Consider the following 19685-nt stretch of genomic DNA (forward strand, 5'->3'; position numbering starts at 1 on the left):
CACTGGTGATATGTGAGATTCTCTCAAGAGAACGTTTTGGAAACAGACGGTATTTTGTTTATGAAATCAGGTGTACTCCATAGAATATTTACTAGAATACAGCTCTAGCAGCTAGAAAGAAACATCCCTCTGGTGCAACGAACCTCGGCGGTAGTGGCTGACTCGGCTGTCTGTCCAGTGTGCAGTGTGCAGTGTCCACACGCTCGCAGTGCTATGATCTGTGCTCACAAATTTAGCTGTTACTAACTAACTATAACTAACTGACACAGTTGCTGAGTCAGGATGCGTCAGGGTAGAAGGGGTTCTCCATGTGGGTCAATGCATTGCAGTGTACGGATTAGACATCAGCCCGCCCCGTGAGACCGATTTTCGAGAGTTGCGATAGCATTGACAGAGAAAGAGATAGTTCATCTGGGATTCTGTGCTGTCTCCATCGGATGATTGCCATGGATGAAGAAGAATAAAGTGGTGCCTGATAGTCTCGAAATAGAAGCACCACCGATAACTACCCAGTGTGGAAGGAACCCCAGCCACCCGCTCAGCCTCCCCCGCGGGCCCCCCTTAACGTGGTAACCCGACGGGGTCAAGCCACCTGGATGACGAAGGGACCTTCCACTTTCAGCGTCTCAGTTCTTAGGCTTCCGCAATTCCCCCGAGCGACACTACCCGCGACACTACCGACTACTATCTATCTATCGATCTACGCTATACTAAAGTCTATACTTATCCACCCCTTCAGCTCCAACTGCCCTGTCGCGCCCATCGCGCTCATCCGTGCTTCACCTCGCCCCCCCTCCCCCCAATTCCCGCCGCCCCGATGGTAGACGCCCCCCTACACGATAGCCCGGTCATAGATCCGGATGCGCCACCCTCCAGCGCTGGATCTGCCGGCCTCCCCGGAGCTGTCGAGCCCCGTTCCGGGCCATCCCCTATGACCGAGGAATTGAAGGCTCGCCTGGACAAGGTTATCTATTCGGATGTGGGTGCCCCCTCGCGCATGCCGCCCCAGGTCTCAGGGAGAGGCCCATCCCACTGACAGCTACTATAGATCGGGGTCACCACTCTCCTGACCCGGTTAAAGCAAAGTGTCTCGTCCGCCAGGGTTCGTTCACGTTTCACTCTCTAACCCCCCTCCCGTAATGGGGACATAACGGAGCACACCCCCGCTGACGCACATGCGCGATGCCCACAGGACTTCTCCACCTTCCTCAAGAAACGCTCCGCCCTAGAGGAAGAGCATGCGCAAGGCTTGAGGAAGCTGTCCCGCTCCCTCAACGATGCCGCTCATCGCAACGAGAATCGCCAAGGCACCTACGGCCAGAGCTACAATGAACTCAATCGCTTCCACGACCGCATGGCCGACCACGGCCTCCAGTTTGGCGTGTCTCTGCAGCAGATGGCCGACGACCTCCATGAACTGGCCTCGAACATTGAACGGGGCCGCAAGCAATGGAAGCAGACCGGCCTGAGTGCGGAGAAGCGGGTATTGGACGCCGAGGCCTCCGCAGAGAAGGCCAAGTCCAAGTACGAGTCACTCGCGGAGCAGTATGACCGGGTGAAGACCGGCGACAAGCAGGGCGGGAAGTTTGGCTTGAAGGGTCATAAGTCCGCCGCGCAGCATGAAGAGGAGCTGCTGCGCAAGGTCCAGATTGCCGATTCGGACTACGGCGTCAAAGTCCAGGGTGCGCAGTCGGCGCGACGCGAGTTGATCGCAACCCATCGGCCTCAAGCCGTGCAGAACATCCAGAGGTTGATCTCGGAGTGTGATGCGGGACTAGCATTGCAATTGCAGAAGTTTGGTGCGTTATGACCCTGTGCGCTCGCGCGCTCTCCTACTAACCATCATATAGCGACGTTCAACGAGAAGCTGCTACTTGGACAAGGCCTGTCCATCAGTCCGTTGAAGGACGGCACGATGAATCCCGCTCTTGCTCCAAAGAGCCTGAACGAAGTTGTCTCCCAGATAGACAACGAGAGGGACTTCCGCGAATATATCCTCAGCCATGAGAGGAATCCGGGTGCGGTGACTTCGGACCAAATCCAATATCAGCGTCATCCAGTAAGTCTGCCTGGTGTGGATGCGCCCTGCTCGTTGGCTAATACTCCTTAACCCAGACGCTTGGAGGTTCTACGCCTGCTGTTGTCCCGGCCTCTCAGTCCAGCACGCAAAACAGGCGCCAGTCGACTTTCCTTCCTCAGTCTTTCTCGACCCAGACTCTCCCGACGTCGACTCAGCCGGCTTCTCAATCGCCAGCGCCCGCACCAGCACCAGCGCCCGCACCAACAACCGTCGAGTCCCCCGCATACCCTCAAAACCCCGACTCGTACTCGTCCCCGCCTTTCCAGCCTCCTTATCCAACGTCATCCTCGGGACATACCGAGCTCCGCGTTCATCAGGCACCACCGTTGCCACCGGCAAAGACACCATTAGTGCCTGCTGGCAATGGCATTCAGCATAGCCCTAATCTGCCCCCTCTGAAGCCGGTGTTCGGTTTATCTTTAGATGACCTATATATGCGCGACGGGACAGCTGTCCCCATGATCGTCTACCAATGTTTCCAGGCTATAGAACTTTTTGGATTAGACATGGAGGGTATCTACCGCCTTTCCGGCAGTGCTACACATATCAGCCACATGAAGTCGCTCTTTGACAACGGTACGTTCAATACATCTACTCTTGCTCCATGCCAACCCTAACATCGCGTGGCAGACTCGTCACAGGTCGATTTCACCAACCCAGAGAGCTTCTACCACGACGTCAACAGCGTTGCGGGCCTTCTGAAGCAGTTCTTCAGAGACCTGCCAGATCCTCTGTTCACATCCCAGTATTACACAGACTTCGTCAACGCAGCTCGTAAGTACTACCGAACAGGGGCCTAATACTCACGCTGACAATCGCAGGCATCGATGACGACATTCAGCGCCGTGACTCGATGCATGCACTGATTAACAACTTGCCCGATGCACATTACGCCACATTGAGGGCGTTGGTCTTGGTATGTCTAACTCACCGCCTCTCCAGTACATCCAAACTAACCAATCGTAGCATCTCAACAAGATTCAAGAGCATTATACCGAAAACCGCATGAACGCAGGAAACATTGCGATCTGTTTCGGGTAAGTACCGTTCCCCTGAGTTGCACGTCGCCTGAGGCTAACCAGTCCAGACCTACTTTGATGGGCGCCGGTTCTGGCGGGAACATTGCGGATGCCGGTTGGCAGGTCCGTGTCATCGAGACCATTCTGGTCAACACCTTCCAGATCTTCGATGACGATTAGTTCCACCGATCTTGATTCCCGTCTGTTCGGATTGCCACCAAATCTAGCCCCTGTGCTGGAGAGGTCGTCACGTCTTTCGACTCTAACAGTTGCACGGATCTTGCTTCTTTTATCGCGAATACCATGTTTCAAATCTTCCTTCCATCTTTCCTTGCTGCTGGCCGCCATTTAATCCCCGAACCAATCTCCAAGTATACATAGTGCCCCTTCTGATGGGTGGAAAATTGTGCTGCTCTCATCTTCTCTATTTTTATCATCACTGGAATATCAGGATATGAGCCGTCCCAATACCCTCCCGTCCGTCCGTCCGTCGGGTCGGGGTTGATTTCATTTACCTATCTACTTACCCACCTACCTGTAGTATCCTCGGATCAAATCCTACTTGGAGATGCGTGGAGAATAATTACAAGATTCAAATTGGTCCAAACAACAGGTAACCGATTGGATATATAGTACATAGTTGCAATTGCAGACAGGTATTTGATATGCTATGACAGATAGTCCGAATTCTCCTCTCCCTCAACCCCGACAGACACAGCGGAAACAGAAGACCATCTGGTCAATGATGACCCAGACCTTATAGAAGCCAACTGCGTACCGGGATTAGGTTCGAGGATATTCGGCCTGGGTTAGGTTGGTGAGTGGGTGAATGGGTGAATAGGTAGTTTTCAATAACACATGATAGAATCAAATTGGCCGCCTCCGGCCAACTGGAGGGAGAGAATGGGGAAGGGATTGGAGATAAAGGGACGGGCGGGTACCAAGCTAGTAAGTAGCAGGTAGACAATTTTGGCGCTTCGTCACTGCGTATGCAACAGTTTTGTCCGCGGGTAGGTTAGGTATGAGCGAACATCCCCGGGTGAGCGCGGGGGGGTGGGGGGGAGAGGTCTCGCAAGGCCTCGGAATTGGCGACGGAGAAGAAGCGGAAAAGAATAGTTTATTTATTTACTTCCCATTCCGGACTTGATCGCCTCCATGCGCTCCGCAAGCGAGACGCCGGGGGCAAAGAACGGGTTGGAGAGATCCTCCATGGTCGTGGGGGTGGCATGGCCCCAGACGCGCCACTCGGTCTCCTCGCCGGTCCACCGGAACTTCTGAATGACAATGTACTCGGTGCAGTCCTGCTGCTTGGAATTGTTGGCCACGGCCAGGTTGTCCTTGTCGGACAGGGGGGCGGACGAAACTACCGTGCCCTTGGACTGCCGGCTGGTGATGCGCACCACGACCTGTCGGACGCCGGAGTTGGGGAGCTCGGGGATCTGGGTTGCGCGGTCGGAGACGATTCGGAGGCCCGAGAAGAATGTGCTGGGTCCGCGCAGGTATTTGTCCAGCTTCCAGACTACTTGCTTGTCTTCGGGGCGGTTGTTGATTCGAGTGATGAGTTGCATGGCCAGACCGGTGCAGCAGACTTTGCGGATGGTGGGCGCGTTGCCTCTGTTGGGATTGGGGTTAGTCTCGGGGGTCTGGGAGGGATGAATGGATGGAAGGCGCTTACTCGGCGTAGGCGGAGTACATCTCCCTATGGAGGGCGCGGGCAACCTGTCGACGCTCCTTCAGGCGAAGAGGGAGGCCCTTGTTGAGCCACTTGCAGTAGGCGAGGAGACTGTACTCATGTTAGTCTACGGTCTTCTTCTTGCTGTCTCGTTCGTTCGGTACGGCGAAGAGCCAATGCGGGTGAGTGAAACCCGAGACTGATTGGTTGTGCATACCCCAAGAAGTTCTGAAAGCCCGACTTGACCGACAGCCATTCCATGCGCATACGCTCCTGGGGATGCGTGAAGATGGAGGGCAGGTCTCTCCAGAGCGGCCGGATGAAGGTTCCGGGCAAGAGCCCGATGTCCTGGGGCAGATCCGCCCTCGAGATTTCCCGACCCCTAGTCTTCATGCTCGGCTGCGCGGGCTGCTTCATGGCCAGAGTCTGCGGCATGGCGCGCATGGCAGGGCGCTGGGTCGATTGCGAGAAGTGTCGGCATTGTGAGGGAGCAATCGCGGATCCAGGGTAGAGGGCGAGGGTGGAGTTGCCGAGGCGAATGGCGGAAAGGACGGAGCCCTTGGACAGGAGGGAGGAGGAGGAGGGGGCCATGATGGGCTGAGGCCGGAGGGAGAACCTCGAAAGCAGACAATGGGCGATTGAAGGCAGAAACTCGGAGCGGAGAGAGAAGAGAGCGTGAAGCCGGAAATTCGAGGCCAACAGAAATCCGCCCGGGTCACGTGCGGCACCGCTTTCTCCGCCGCGGGTTCGAGCTTTGGTCCGCTTGGGCTTCACTTTCTTTTCTCTCTCCGGACCATCAAACCGGCTGGTGCTGTGGGTGTGTGTGTGCGTTTTTGGTCTCTGTCTGTCTCGGGCTGCCTCTTGTTTCCTGTTCGGTGCTTCTTCTTCTTCCTCTTCCACCACCGTTCATCTCCAATCGCTGCGGACCACACTAGCTTCGACGATCTTCCGGCATTCCAGCATCGAAACCGTTTAGGGGGCCCGTTATCATTACAGAGACAGTTTCGCTCCTCGGCCTCTCGCAGCTCGATTCCCCCTCCCCTCCCCTCCTCCACCTCTCCGCTCCCCGTGGTTCTGCATAACGGCTGCGATTGCCGTGATTCAAGGCTGGCTCCTCCTCGTCGTGATGCTACTTCTCCGTCCCTCGCTTTCCATGCCCGGTCGTCCTCTCCTGACCCTGACCTGATTGCCTCGCTATCGGACTCGCTGCCCACCACCCCTCCCCCGCCGCTCTATTCCACCCTGGCTTCGATACTCTCAAAGGTGGATTCCCCCGACAAAGCCGTGGCCCCCTCCGCCGCCGTCAATCCGCCCTCCCCGGCCTCCTCCATCTCCCGTGCCTCCAGCAGCAACGATGCCGGTCACGCGATCCCCTCCGGTCTCCATCCCCGGGTGGCCGTCATCCTCGGAGTCGATCGGAAATGGTACCTGCCGTTGCTGATCTGTCGTGCACTGAGTACCGTGCCCGCGGCGTGGTGGGGGCTGCGATGTGCCTTCACCTTCCTGGCCGAACTTCTTCACATCCGGCCGGGTGTGGGACATGAGGGCTGGGCGGCAGCGATAGTGGGGAGTGTTGGACAACATTGGGATGTTGAGCGAAGGTTTCGCGTGACTGAGGTGGCATTGGCTATTATGTGGGTATGTAGAGAGACCCAATTCCTATTACTTACTATATTCTTGTCTGGCAGATCTGACCGTCTTTTTTCTTTTTTTTTTCTACGTCTAGTGCTGTGCATCTGCATATCTTTCCTACTTTTTTGCTGATTGTATGATGTCTCGATGGTACGTGTTTGCTTACTTCCCCTCCCCCCCAATCCCCTTTTCCCCGGATTATATATCGCATGGGTCATGTACTATAACTGACCCGTCATTGGCCAGGCTTTTAAACTATACCCCGCCAGCTGTTGTTATTCGTCTCCTCACTACGAACGGTTTGATTGCTTATATCACTTCTTGGGTCCTTTATCTCTCCGGTGCTTCTTCCGACCCTCGTCTTCTCCTTCCGGCTTGGATATCCATTACAACTGTGGGTTCTTCCTTCTCCTTTCCCCTATCCCCACTGCAACACCAATCCCTGTTGATCAGCCACCTGGCATGGGTTACACCCACTAACTACTCTCCTTGTTTAGACCCTAACCTTCCTCTACCACGCCACTCAAAACCACGCAACCATCAAGCGCGAAACAGCAGCCGCTCTCCTCGTCTTGGCCGTCGCCAGTTTCGTCAGCATGTCGTCACTCCTGCTCCAGCTCCATCTCACCCGGGAGAACGAGCCCGAGGTCCCTGTCTTTGTGATCACCCGCAAACTCTGGGACTGGGCCGTGACTATCTTCCTTAATATGCGTGTTTCGGATGATCGAGCTGCTGCTGTGGGTGCTGCTGGGGTCGGGGAATTGTGAGCGGGGGATTGGTTGGTTGGATGGTTTGTCGGTTGGTGTGCTGAGTCGATCTCGGTCAGGTTACGTGTTTCAGTTGTAGTACTACCCTCCCCTATCCTATCCTACCCTGCCTAACCTTTAGTCTATTCTTTCCTTTTTCTTCTTTCTTTGAGTATCGCTAGGCGAAACTTTCAATAGACTTTTTCGATTCGATTAGATTGCCTATTTCATGCATGTAGCTTTCATGCAAGGGAGTAAGTACTAATAAATACCTCATTAGATGTGGATTTGGGTTTAGTTTAGAGCTTACGTAGAACCTACGAAGAACAACGGAAGAAGAAAAAAAAAAGGTACGGAACCTACGACGACTACAAATTTAGTGTACGGCAGTAAAGGAAGGATAAAAAAATTGCGGTCAAGTCAATGATGGATTCAGCAAAACCATGTCGTCGGGAAGGAATGGCATCCTCGCGTACAGATACGGAAATGACAGTTTAGGACAGCGTAGCGTAGCGTGTAACAGACGGAGATGATCAGAAGAACATCGATGGAAACGAGAGATTGAGATCAATCCTCCCCAAATTGCCCGTCCCACCCTGGGACCGACCCAGGCCAAGACATGAAGACAAGAGACGTCCGTTTTTCGTACCCATGACCCGCTGGCACAAGCCCACACGAAGCCAAGCAAAGACACGACAAGAAAAGACGGCAGAAAGCAGAAGAAGTGAGAAAAAACATCTATGCAGATATTGGGTATCTACCAACGCCTCGTTCCGTCATTATCCCATTCCATTTGTAGCAGTCGAGTCGGGAAATCAGACCCACTGTGTTCCCCCTGCCGCCCGTCAATGTGCGGGCGGAAGAAGGAACAAACTTAAGAGTGCATCATTTCGACAAAGGCCCAAGTCCAGTTTACCGGGCACAGAGTGGTAACAATAGAAGACAAAAGATTAGACCGAACGACCCTCGCTGCAGTTGCGGGGGATCGCAATGCTAGGTCAGACAGAGGATCAGTGGACACATGATGCTCTCCACCCCACCACTCTGAGGGTAACGTAGACTGGGAAGAAGGGACCGGAACGGGGGCGTGGCGTCTGGCTTAGAAACCGTGGACCTTGATGGTCTTGGCGTCCAGCTCGAGACCCTCCTTCTTGTCGGTCAAAAATTCCTGGACATCTTTACGCTGGTCACCCTGCAGCTGAATCACCTCTCCCATCTCAGCGTCACTGACGATGGTGCCATTGCAAGCTGGTGGGAAAGTTAGCAGTGTTCCGAGGGGTTGAAGAAGATAGGCGGACAGGGAGGTCACATACCGAACTTCTTCTTGATCACCTTCAAGATCTTCTTCTGGTCGAACTTCTTAGGAAGACCCTGGACGGTAGTCAAGGTCTTTCGACCATTGCGCTCTGTTGGGAACAGTCAGTCTCATGAGCACGGGACAGCATGGCACCACCGGTCAGGGGTAGAGGCGGCAACGACGACAAGGGGGGGGGGGGGGGGGAGGTGGGCCGACGTCGACGAGTCCGAGCGATAGAACGTACGTTGAATCCGTATGTGGATGTAATTTTGAGACTGCTTGGTCTCGCCGGTGTCTTCGTCAGCTTCGGCGAAGGGGTCTGTGAAAGAAGAGCACGTGTCAGCCTCAGGCTCATGACCAAGATATTACCCCGCCAAACTGTGACGCAGGTCGCCCAGGAGAGGGCAGGGTGGCACATCGGAGTCCACCGCATATCACCTAAGACCGATAAGATAGACATGATCCTTTAAAGGCCATGGACTTGTCCCTAGTCCATGGCCAGCGAGACCATATCGTCATCGAATGCTGCGGGGTCCTGGGGACGGCGTCCACAGAAGGGAGGTGGCGTTCGACTCACCGAAGGTCTTGAGGTTTTCGATGGACATAAACTCGGCCTTTCGTCGTAAACGGCCCTTAAAAGCGGTGTATAGGAGATGAGCGAGGGGGAGAGAATTAGATCTCTGTGGAAGTCGAGGCGATCGCGAGTCTGGAAGACTTGGCTAGGCTTGAAAGTGGGTGCGAGGAGGTGGTTGTCGGGAAGGAAGCAGGAAGAAGAACAGAAGAGCCTTTTGAGGGGCGCGGCCTCGCCTTAGCGCCCCTGTGGGGGGAAGGCGGTGTGTCCCTGACTAAGCCGTCTCGTCGTCTTGTCGTCACGTCCGGAAACTCAGGAACTCGGGACGCTGTGCCATGGCTGGCTTCCCTCAGGGGGGCAATTGGGGGGGGCCCTGGATGATTGTTTGCTGGCCTGTTGGGGCTGTTGGGGCTGAAATGCAGGCGCTTGGGACTGGCTTGGTGGTGGCAGTCCTGAGCGGCGGCTGGTGATGGTGGCAACCGGCAACCTGGACTAGGGCGCAACCTCGCCCTCGTCCGGGTCTTCTGTCTACTCTGTCTACTGCTTACAGGAGGAACGCCTTTGCATCTGATCGTCCTGCCAGCCAGCCAGATGGCTTATCTGCAGATATACTTTACAGGGTCTTGCCGTAAATGGATGGAACGTGTTAGCGTGTCAGTTAAAGTTGGTTGTTGGTTCCGTTCTGTCAATCACTGTTCCCGCAGTAGTACAGCAGTTCATGGCAGGCCAAACCATTGGCCTTTGCCACACCAGACTGGTTCTACCCCTCAACTAACCATCAAAATGCGGGACTCTCCAGACAACACGGATATTATGGAATTTGAGGTATTAGAGTAATTCGTACAGCATCGCAGTCCCACCCTGTACACAAATGTAGCAAAGACCCATGACCGAAGGACTCCCAGATCCAACGTATGGAGTCCGCCTTTTCGGACTACTATCAATCCCACCGCTCAAACCATTCTCATCGAAGACTTGCAACCCTCATGGTATAGTAATAGGTCGAACCTTGTCGGCAATGGTATCACAAGAGCAACCCGCTCGCTAAGCGGAAGGAGTCGTGGAAGCGGCGGCGCCGGCACCGGTGCGGGCGGCCTGCGGGGGGAGGAAAATGGGGAAGTAGGTCTGGATAATGCATGTTAGAGGAACCTCCGAGGTTGGGTCGTTGGAAAGAGTTGTTCAGAATCATCCGGGGACATACAACAACCAAAGCCATCACTAGAGGGACCCGGTGGTTAGTCATTGTTTCTTGAGCTAGGGCGGATTGGGTAACGAACATGACATGAAGACGGACATGTAGGCCGGAGTGGAGGCCGTCCTCTTCTGCTCTGGAGTCTCACCGAGCCAGGACTGAAGCGAGAACACGAAGGACACCCTGGTGGAAACGATTTAGCACGCTGTTGGGTCGACGAAGGGCAAGAGGCCTACCATCCGATCATTCTGCGGGCGCAAGACTCGTCAGATTTCATAAGTACTGTGAACGGAAGCAATTATCTTTTGCTCACCTATTCCTAGTGAACATCTGCCGAGACGTTAGTGTATGTGAAACGCGATATCCGCAGAGGAACTCCAATCGCGACCTACCGCAGCCATGGGCATGGTGCTAGACATTGCGCCTATGACAGGCAATCAGCACATGCTTATTTCTGACCCATCTACTCGGCATATGGGGGATTGTCCTCGACTTGGTACATACTAGACATGTCGGCCTCATCCTTGCTCTTGGGCGGATCGATGTAGGGGACGGCTAGAATTCGGGGTCGACGTCAGTTCGGGTGCGCTTCGGCTTGACTTGACTTCACGGCCAGGAGGCTCTGGATGGGGGACAACCTACCGAGGTCCAATCTCCGCATATCCTTCTTAGACGCCATCTTGTCGGGTTGGTGCGTCGAGGACTACTGGACAGCTCTCGTGGGAGGAGGGAGCTCGAGATGCGAGGCGGTTCGAACACTAACAGGCCAACCAAGCGACGGGTGGCGCCAAGACCAAAGCGGAAAGGCGTATCGGCCCCGGCTGATAAGTGGCATCCCCATCCGATTCGTCTCCCGCTCCCCAGGAAAAACAAACCATCATCGTTAATATATCCTATCAACGGGGCTATCAATTCTGGTCGCCGTAGCAGACGGATCACGGCACGTCCTAATCAATTAATCAATAATCAACCGATCATTCATTCACCGTGGACGATGCGAACCATGGTTGCTGGTCCCCGAGATAGGTTTGCCTCGGACTTATCGAACTGTTAGCTTATTTCGCCTTCGCTTACTTGAGCTCTCGTGACCCCGTGCTGTACTCTGTATGGACTGGCCAGGCGAATATGGAGTCCGGTTCTGTATGGCAAATCGATCTTGTTGGAGATCATCTATCTATCTATCTGTCTGTCTGTCTGTCTTCGGGCTGAATCGTATCGGACACCAGGTCAGCCCGCCTACCTACGCACTGCCTTAATGTATTAACTTTCACGCGATAGGGGCGATCGACAAACAGTCGGATGGCCATTGGGATCCAGGTCAGCAGTGAAGGTGTCTCAAACACCCCAGCTCTGTCTGACCGGGCGCACAAGGGCAGTAGTTTATGCATGCACGGTGCTTTTTTGAAGACACACAGAATCCTGGGTGTCCTCGCGGCCTATCTATCTTCAGATCTAACTAAGCACTCGTCGCTCCTGTGCATGTGGGTTGTTCGTCGTGGGTTACCGACGGAGGACCCATTCCGTCGCTATCGAGAAGCCCCCGTTGCCCCTTTCTCAATCCCCGATTATAATCCGGACCATGCTTGTGTACCGTCGACGCTGTCTTCTCGACTTCCATTCGCCTGAGCTGTGACGGCCGGGGTCGCACTGCATCCTGCAGCCAGGATGGCTGATATTGGAAGCTGCTTCGTGTCCAATTCCAAGCGATCGTAGGCCGGCCTGTGCTCCTCGGAGTTTCCGGGATCACCCAACGCGCCGCAGCACTTGGGCCCTTGTTCCCGGACCAAACGGGAGACCTTTGCCAGCAGGCTCGGAGACGGGGGGGTGTGTGGGAGTTGGCGCGCCTAAAAGGCCAGAACCCACGGAGTAACGACCCAATAAATAAGTAATTAGACACAAAGGATTGTAAGATCTACAGCGCAGGCCATTGAAGATGCGGAGAAGGGTGGAATCAGACGACGGCAGTGTCATAAGTCATACGGTCCTCACAGTCTCTCCCCAGCGAGTGTCAGGCCACTGGGGAGGGGTCCCTCCCGCCGTGGGTTTGGCAGTGTCGAAGTGGTCGATGGCGGCAACAATTGCATCTGTGCTCGGGAAACGGGGGCCTCCAAGCCGATGGCTCGAAAAAATTGCAATTTGCAATGACACATGTCGAACATCTTCGGTACTGGATCTTCCCAACGGGGTTCGGGGCGCCCGGGGCGCCCAGGGCGGCAGACTACTGTCCTGGATAAATCCGAGAGGATGGGCTCCCCTGGATCCCACGGCCCACAGTTGATGGGGGAAGAAGATAGGGAAGGGAAGAGCACTTAGGGTTAGTTTCAGGTTCCATGTGGACTTCGATCAGGTAATCAGCGGTGTTCACCGTATGTTCGTCCTGGGAAAAAACTATACCCCCCCCTCTCTTGATCCCAACCCTACGACGGAGTATAGAGGAGCTGGGATATTGCACACGTATCACCCTGTGCGTGCTACTACTGTACCGTGCAGAGTCCGTGACACACAGGAGAGGAGGAGGAGAAGAAAACGAAGAAGAAGCAGAAGCAGTGGTTTCGTTGCATCCTGCACATAGATAGTATGGACCGAAGTGCATTGGGCATAGATTAAATCAATGATGCAAACATGCTGGGAACAATCCAAAGTACTTTTACTGCCCGTCGAGCAGGGATCGCCCATAACGGGCCGATCTGCGGAGTTAACCTGGTCGGGGGTGGTGGTGATGGTGGTGGTGGTGGAAGGCACAACAGAATCATCGCCCCCCTTCTCCCTGCTTTGCAAATCTGCCATCGAACATTCTAACTCGTCAGTGGCTCTGGGTTTTTGTCCGATCGGGTCGACTGGCGGAAGAATGGGGCGATATGCCGCGATATCATCAGGTAATCACGTCGGGTTTGCAGTCAAGGGACCCATCATCTGATGCCAAGCCTGCCGATTCGGGGTTCTGGAGTGGTTGGCTGATGGATTTACCGGATAGCCTGATGATGAGATGGTATATTTATTATTACTGCGAGAGAGACACTGCGGAGTATCTAGATATTATCTATTGACTTCTCATTGATGATGATGGATGATGGCTGGGGGGAATGGTATCGAGATATCCGTATCCAGCAATCTAAATCCGTAAGCAGGCACTAGGTAACTAGACACTCCGTACTAGCTAGATAGATAGTAGTTATCTGCTGCCGCAGTAATTGGAGGCAATGATCATTTGCTGAATGCGGAGTTGCTGCCAGTGCGTGGAGAGATCTGGATCCGCCCATCGGTTCGATCATGACGGGGTCTCAATTTTATGAGCAGGCCATTTGTACCCCGGGAGCATGGATGATGGATGGTGGATGGATCATAGATGGCTGAAGGACGGGGGTGATGGATCATGGATCATGGGTGACGGGTCACCTTCTTCCGTACCGGTAGTCCGTCCCGACTGGCTATCTATCCCCGTCCAGGTGTCGTCCACACAATAGTTTCGACTATGGTGGCCATGGCCATGGACATTGGACAAGCGGCCTCCGATCATCCTTTCTCCTGTCTGGACAAAGTAGGTACGGAGTACGGTAAGGTACTAAGGTACAGTAAGTAGTACGCAAGCAAGCAGACCAGCAGGTTGCAGCCGGTAATACGGCGGTACAGGCCCACACCCTCTCCAATCTCCAGGTCGGCCTCTCCAGGCCCGCCTGGCGTCGACGCCCGGTTAGTTTACCGTCCAGCGCCGGTAATGTTGCCCCCCCTCGGGCTGTTGCGACTTCCTACTTGGGTAGGTCGGTCATACAGGTGCCAGTTGGTCCTCCTTACGTTATCTGGGGATTCTTCCATCTAGTTATCTCGGCCACCGTACACTCGGCGGCTTCTTCCTTTCTCTCACTCTCACTCTCTCACTCTCACTCTCTCACCTCTGTCTTCCCTCATCCTGTCCTGGTTGAACTCGCCTCGCCTCGCCTCGAGTTCTGCCTCGCCGCTCTCTGCCTTCACCTCCGCGCCCCCCCATTGCGGAACGATTGACCGACTGCCGCTTTGCCCCCTCCCCGATCCTCTCTCTCACTTCCGCGACTGTACCGGGGATAACCCTCCGTCACTTACCATCCGCCTAGACCGTCGATTCTTATCGGCGCACGAGATTGAACCCAAGCCCTCGCATGTGTAGCAACCTGGCCCTGCCCTACCGAAATAAACGTCCAATCTTACCTGCAGGCGGTCGACTCTTTGTTGACCGTGCTATCCAGCCGTCCGACGGCGCTGTGCCAATGACCAGATCCCCAACGCTTGACCACACCATGAAGCTGGCATGATACCTCATCCCTCCGCCGGCGTCCAGCCATGGGGCCGTTCCGTGCGCGCCCTCAATAACGGCTCAGGACGTGTTGATGTTGCTCAAGCCATGGGTCAACCCGACCCTCAGTTGGAGAAGCTGTCAATGCCCGCTCCGCAACCGCTACCCCGACAGCCGGCAGTCATCGACCTTACAACAGGCGCAAGCGATTCGCAGGATAGAGAACCGCCCGCCAAGAGGCTGAAACTGGAGGTGCCTTCCGGATCAGGGGCCGCGGATGGGAGTCCTGCTCCAGGCAGTGGTGGTGAACTGAGAAGCACCCCCGGAACCGCAGGATCAAAACCGCAGCCGCTCTCCTGGCGTGGTCGACCGGTATGGTCCTTCCAGGCCTTGATTTCGGAGACAACCGGGACTGCAGAGACGAAGGAAGATGATACGGCCTCGCAAGGCCGCAACCATGCCTCGCCGCCTCCCTTGCCTCTGGTTCCTTGGAAGTATACCCCACAGGAGTCCTCCGAAAGTGACAGCGCCAAAACTGGTGAACTCCCGGCCGCAAAGGAAGTCCAGACAACTCCTTATCATATCGTGATCCCTTCTGATGCGCCGAAAGTGAAAGGAGAGAGTAAGTCATCCCCACGCATGACGGACGAAGTCCCGAGCTAATTTGGAAATTGTCATTTTAGGAGTCGCGGACTTTTCTCCATGGACCGGTAACCATCCAGAGGACATCCTCAACGAACACACAGCGAAGCAAGGCCATTATGACCGCACCCAGGTCTCCCAAAACGAGACCAATACGGCGCGTCCATCGCTCTATGCGCAGTTGAAACACCGCTCCGGCCTGCAAATGCTTTCTTCCGTCTTCGCTGCCGCCCTCGAAAAACGCCAGAACCATAACACTGTTACCGCTCCGTCGAGCTTCAAACCTCCTCCCCGGGTCACCTTGACCGATAATAAACGCGAGGCCTGGCTTAGGGATCTTGCCAATCCGTCCGTCCCCTTGCGCAAGCTGAGTCGGACAATCCCCCATGGTATCAGAGGCAAGGTGTTGCTCGACCAGTGTCTAGGCAAATGTATCCCGGTTCCTCGAGCCGTGTGGCTAGCAAGGTGTGTCGGGGCGAACGAAATCCGTGCCTTCAAACGGAAAGGCACAAGCGGTGCGCTCGCTTTGGGATTAGAGACGAAATGGGTTCGCGACTGGACATCAACTGTGCAGCAATTTCTTGAAAGTGTAGTCAGCTCTTGTGGGACGCCGGATTGGAAAATGAAGATGACATACGCGTACGTCATGCCTTGGTCCCCTGCGCTTCTGACGCGAAGATTCTAACCCACCCCAGTGTTAGCCTAACTTCTCGTCTGTTCTTTGAGCGTCTGCTTGATCATGATCAGTACCTCGCTTGGTTCTTGTTGTCGCTGGAGGCTGCGCCGTTGAATACAGTTCCTGTTTGGCTCTTGATGCTTGGAATATACTGGAGTAATATCATGCGCTATCGGAAGCGTGGTCGACGACTAGCTGAGGTCCTGCTGGAGAAGCTACGTCAGGTACGAATGCTCACGGACTGTGATCCCCTTGACATCTAGCTAACTGGCTCGACAGATCAAGCTGCCTGGACAGCACACGGCCCTGGAGCCGCTGGTTGAGCGCCTATCGCGTTGCATACGGAGAATGGTCCTAGAACATACCTCTTCTGTCATACTCCCGAATTCTTGGGATAAGTACAAGGATTTGATTTCGTCCTGCTTGAATTTGGAAGAAATGCCTGATAAGACAATGCTTCAAAATCTGGCGGAGCGCAATGTGCGAGTGCAGCTGCCCAAAATTCACCAAAAGACGGCACAGCGGTTACCTCAGCAGCATGTGATTCACTTGTTTGACACTGTCCGCTCTACACATGATGTCTCCTCTACTTCTTCTGCCTGTTTGAACGCTGTCGAGGACAAGGCATCTCTGGTTTCGAAGCTATTGGAGTGGGCAGCGACTCCATTCCGTCATGGCTTTCGCCGCGTTTACATCAGCGTTCGCCTTCTGCGAAAATGGAAAATGTCCGGGGTGGATGTTGATACCCACATTCTCGCTTTCCTGGCTAATGTTCAAGTCGCCAATCAGCTGAACATGGACAATGTGTATCACATCATCGCTGAACTTGTTCGGTCTCAGACTTTCTCCGTTGGCAAATATTTGCAATGGCTAATGGCGAAGGGGGTCACGAATGATCCGTCCGCTAGTCCACATGAGGTCAGACACCCTTTTAGAACCTCCCAACCCACAGTACTGACTTATTGAATGTAGACTATGTCGAACGATGTCCGCCTTCTACTACAACTTCCGTTGGCTCGTCTTCCGGAGTACGTGCGTAGCCTTCGCAACACGCTGCTCAACCGCGCTGGGATTCCACCGTCGCAGGAGGAGTCAACCATTGCGGCCATCAAGGCGTCAATTGCACAGCAACTCCCAAAGATCTTTGGAGCGCAGACCGACGATGCAATGTTAGCCGACCTGTCTCTTTCTGATTTGACATGGGCAGTGAAATCTGAAATCGGCCTGTGGATTCGTCGCGGCGTGACGGGGCATTTCCGCGAGCCCACAAGGTATGTGACCTTTACTTTGAAACCACCTTCAATATCTGACGACTCCCAGGAAATACGCTCATATTCCCTTGCTGGCTGATTCCGGTACCTCTGCCCTGACCGCACATGAGTTCTACAATCTTCGGAATGTTCTGGAGAGCTTTGGAGATATCTCAATGCTTGCAGACGTGCTCAAGCAGGCAACAACGTCTGGTGACAGCATTGTGTTGGCCTCTGTTGCGGACACTGTTAATTACCATTTCGACTCATTGTGCGTCATTGGTGCTGCAACCGACCTCTTCAAGGGACTCGTTGAATCGTATGCTCGTCTAAAGAGAATTGGCCTGCCCGGTCTTGACCTCATCTTCTCCTTGATTGAGCTTGGGCTACGTATGCCTAGCGAATTCAACACTGTTGCTCTCCTTCGTCAAGATTTGTCGCGAATCGAGGGAAAGTCGGCTCTGGCTGCACCATCTCCGCTCTCAGACCACATCCCTATGACCTCCGGGGGAGTCGACTCTTCATTTCAAGAGAAGTTAGATCAGATTCTGTTCTCTGGGGGTGGCCTGGATGAATCGTCGCTAGATTCTGTATTCACATCATTGACCAGGGCACTAGGAAACCATGGGCAAGATAAACTGTCGGCCAATGATATCTGCAGATACCTAGCCTACCTAAGATCCTTCCACCCCAAGCGTTTCGATGCCATGTTGGTCCGATGGGTATGCGGACTTCTGAAATCGCCTTCTCGGTCTGTAATGACTCGAATCCTTCCCCCCCTGATTGGGGTGGGGTGTGTTACTATACATGCTTTTGTCATGCTAGTCAGGAAGCTTTTGCAGTCTGAGAGGGTGGCTTCGGTCATTCCCAACGTTGCTGACCTGCGACTGAATCTACTGGAGCTCCTTGTTCCACCCGAGCCGAGCCAGAGTCGCTATGTAGATATGGTATGCTCCCGTGCACTTTTGTACTTCCTTTCCACAGGTCCACATACCTAACTATCTATTTAGGTTACGTACCGCTTTTATCTGGCGCAACAAGAATTCCTCGACAAACATCCTGAACAGTGTCTTGAGATTATTCGCGATGCTGTTCCACTGCATGATACCGAGCGCCCAGAAGCGGGTGGCCCGAGCCAGACAGACCTTTCAAACTGCGCCGTGATTTTGCTACGGACTCTCCTTACCCAGAAGCCAGAACGCATGGTTCAAAGCTGCATGCAGAAGTTCATAGGCCAGCATCCAGCTTCTACGGCAATCCTGCAGAAGGCACTCGATTCTCTTCTTGGCTTTGATCCACAAAGTACGTTTGATGTCGCGGATACTGTGTTCAAGGCTAACGATATTCTAGGCACGCCGGATATGTCTGAAGCTGAGCGCGTAATTTCCATTAACAACGATTTCTCGCTTCCTATCTGTCAACTCAAGCTCCAAATACTATTCAACGCAGAAGCCGGAAGCCAAGTCGACAATGGAATCGTGGATGTCATGTTCAAAGCTGCGATGGCCGATGCGCGCTCAAACCGGGACCATTGGTACGGCTTGGTTAGCCTAATGAGTCTGGATGCAGTGCGACAGGTATGCAGCACACCCCGCTTCTTGGTGTCTCTTTACTAATAGTCTTAGATTCGCGAGCGCGCTGAAAGGGGGTTCTTCTCTGTCCCGATGCACGACGAGTCTACCTCCGATTCTTCTGTGGCAGACAAATCAGGCTCCATTGAGACTGCGAGACTCTACCTGACGATCATCGAAAAGCTGGCGTATAGCATTCCCGAAGTCGGCGCCCAGTCCGTTGCGTCTGCCCTTGTGGAAAAAATGGAGCTGCTGCTCCAAAAGTTTGTCTCCATGCAGCCAAATTCGACAGGTGCCAGCGATGCAGGCCAAACGGCACAGGCACGCTCCAATTTCGAAAGGAGCCTTGCATTCTGGTTCTCCGCATTGCTGAGACTGATCGTCATCCATCGAGCAGCATTCAATACGCCGTCCTTGGCACCTAGGCCGACCGGCCTGCAAGAGCAAGCTCGTTTGCTGACATCGATTTTCTGCATCTCTCTTGCGCGCCTGCCAGACCGAGTTATCCGTCTCTATCCGTCGGCCAATTACTTCCCCCACCCGGTCCAGTCCGAAAACTATCGCCCTTGTCCTGGGATTCTGCTGCAGACGCATGCCCTGGATGTGGCGGCCGCGCTTATCGACACGTTCCCGGACGAGGCGCGGCATCAGTGTGCTCGCTTCCTTCGGGAGAAATGTCCCCCTTTCCTGCAGTTCCAGAACGACCCACGATTTCTCTACCTCCTGGGCCCCATCGTGGACACATCAAACCTCAACCCTACAGTCCCTGCTTCTCTCCCGTCTCCTGCTGCCGGTGCTTCCACTCCGACGCCGACGGCGAACCTCCCTGGCGGTGCGGCAATTCCCCAACAGGCGATCTCGTCAGCCCCTTCAGGCCTACCCGCTGGACTATCCGAGGGTGTCAACTGCATTGCCAGCCACCTCCGCCTCCAGTACCGTGGTCGGGTTCTTGGTGCGTACCCGGTGCGGCCCTGGGAGCTTCTCGAAGACGCGGCTCCCATTGTCGGCATGAACGACACTGCCGTGAGCCTGAAGTACTTCGACGCGAGACGCGTCAGGGCCTGAGCCGT

The 19685-nt window shown here is 54.5% G+C and overlaps 6 protein-coding genes across 6 annotated transcripts; 4 read left to right on the plus strand and 2 right to left on the minus strand.

Moving 5' to 3' along the window:
* Positions 1-657: 657 nt before the first annotated feature.
* rgd1 (putative Rho GTPase activator (Rgd1)) lies at positions 658-3755 on the plus strand. The gene is made up of 9 exons (XM_025544285.1): positions 658-979; positions 1049-1102; positions 1193-1799; positions 1851-2059; positions 2116-2656; positions 2711-2854; positions 2902-2996; positions 3047-3117; positions 3168-3755. The coding sequence occupies exons 1-9, from the start codon at positions 818-820 to the stop codon at positions 3277-3279; spliced, it is 1995 nt and encodes a 664-aa protein (XP_025395004.1). The 5' UTR covers positions 658-817; the 3' UTR covers positions 3280-3755.
* Positions 3756-3833: 78 nt separating this feature from the next.
* BO70DRAFT_166492 (uncharacterized protein) lies at positions 3834-5527 on the minus strand. The gene is made up of 3 exons (XM_025538336.1): positions 4989-5527; positions 4775-4882; positions 3834-4713 (listed from the first exon to the last, which is right to left on the minus strand). The coding sequence occupies exons 1-3, from the start codon at positions 5360-5362 to the stop codon at positions 4221-4223; spliced, it is 975 nt and encodes a 324-aa protein (XP_025395005.1). The 5' UTR covers positions 5363-5527; the 3' UTR covers positions 3834-4220.
* A 318-nt stretch (positions 5528-5845) lies between these two features.
* On the plus strand, positions 5846-7170 carry BO70DRAFT_301065 (uncharacterized protein; the record flags this gene model as incomplete). Its single annotated transcript, XM_025539695.1, has 4 exons — positions 5846-6409; positions 6498-6559; positions 6650-6797; positions 6901-7170. Coding segments are annotated over 4 exons (1044 nt in total), but the record flags the coding sequence as incomplete, so codon positions are not given.
* A 1078-nt stretch (positions 7171-8248) lies between these two features.
* On the minus strand, positions 8249-10888 carry BO70DRAFT_374518 (SUI1 family translation initiation factor; the record flags this gene model as incomplete). Its single annotated transcript, XM_025544971.1, has 9 exons — positions 8249-8397; positions 8463-8555; positions 8691-8765; positions 10215-10235; positions 10295-10392; positions 10523-10539; positions 10602-10633; positions 10714-10764; positions 10852-10888. 9 exons carry the CDS (start codon positions 10886-10888, stop codon positions 8249-8251), a joined length of 573 nt encoding a protein of 190 aa, XP_025395007.1.
* Positions 10889-11206: 318 nt separating this feature from the next.
* BO70DRAFT_167398 (uncharacterized protein) lies at positions 11207-12131 on the plus strand. The gene is made up of 2 exons (XM_025538337.1): positions 11207-11435; positions 11488-12131. The coding sequence occupies exons 1-2, from the start codon at positions 11316-11318 to the stop codon at positions 11833-11835; spliced, it is 468 nt and encodes a 155-aa protein (XP_025395008.1). The 5' UTR covers positions 11207-11315; the 3' UTR covers positions 11836-12131.
* A 2360-nt stretch (positions 12132-14491) lies between these two features.
* On the plus strand, positions 14492-19680 carry BO70DRAFT_374519 (mediator of RNA polymerase II transcription subunit 12; the record flags this gene model as incomplete). Its single annotated transcript, XM_025544972.1, has 9 exons — positions 14492-15098; positions 15160-15757; positions 15814-16018; positions 16074-16712; positions 16767-17065; positions 17115-17991; positions 18055-18346; positions 18395-18621; positions 18670-19680. The coding sequence occupies 9 exons, from the start codon at positions 14492-14494 to the stop codon at positions 19678-19680; spliced, it is 4755 nt and encodes a 1584-aa protein (XP_025395009.1).
* Between the last annotated feature and the right edge of the window lie 5 nt (positions 19681-19685).

This window comes from Aspergillus heteromorphus, assembly GCF_003184545.1.
Source record: "Aspergillus heteromorphus CBS 117.55 chromosome Unknown BO70scaffold_40, whole genome shotgun sequence".
NCBI lineage: Eukaryota > Fungi > Ascomycota > Eurotiomycetes > Eurotiales > Aspergillaceae > Aspergillus > Aspergillus heteromorphus.

Bases quoted from the DNA above. Each gene is read 5' to 3' on its own strand.
- BO70DRAFT_167398 (XM_025538337.1), top strand. From the start codon at position 11,316: ATGGACTGGCCAGGCGAATATGGAGTCCGGTTCTGTATGGCAAATCGA. The intron at 11,436-11,487 runs GTCAGCCCGCCT...TTCACGCGATAG, and splicing joins TGAATCGTATCGGACACCAG to GGGCGATCGACAAACAGTCG.
- BO70DRAFT_166492 (XM_025538336.1), bottom strand. From the start codon at position 5,362: ATGGCCCCCTCCTCCTCCTCCCTCCTGTCCAAGGGCTCCGTCCTTTCC. The intron at 4,883-4,988 runs GTATGCACAACC...ACATGAGTACAG, and splicing joins GGCTTTCAGAACTTCTTGGG to TCTCCTCGCCTACTGCAAGT. The intron at 4,714-4,774 runs GTAAGCGCCTTC...CAATCCCAACAG, and splicing joins ATGTACTCCGCCTACGCCGA to AGGCAACGCGCCCACCATCC.
- rgd1 (XM_025544285.1), top strand. From the start codon at position 818: ATGGTAGACGCCCCCCTACACGATAGCCCGGTCATAGATCCGGATGCG. The intron at 1,103-1,192 runs GTTCGTTCACGT...CGATGCCCACAG, and splicing joins AAAGTGTCTCGTCCGCCAGG to GACTTCTCCACCTTCCTCAA. The intron at 2,657-2,710 runs GTACGTTCAATA...ATCGCGTGGCAG, and splicing joins GAAGTCGCTCTTTGACAACG to ACTCGTCACAGGTCGATTTC.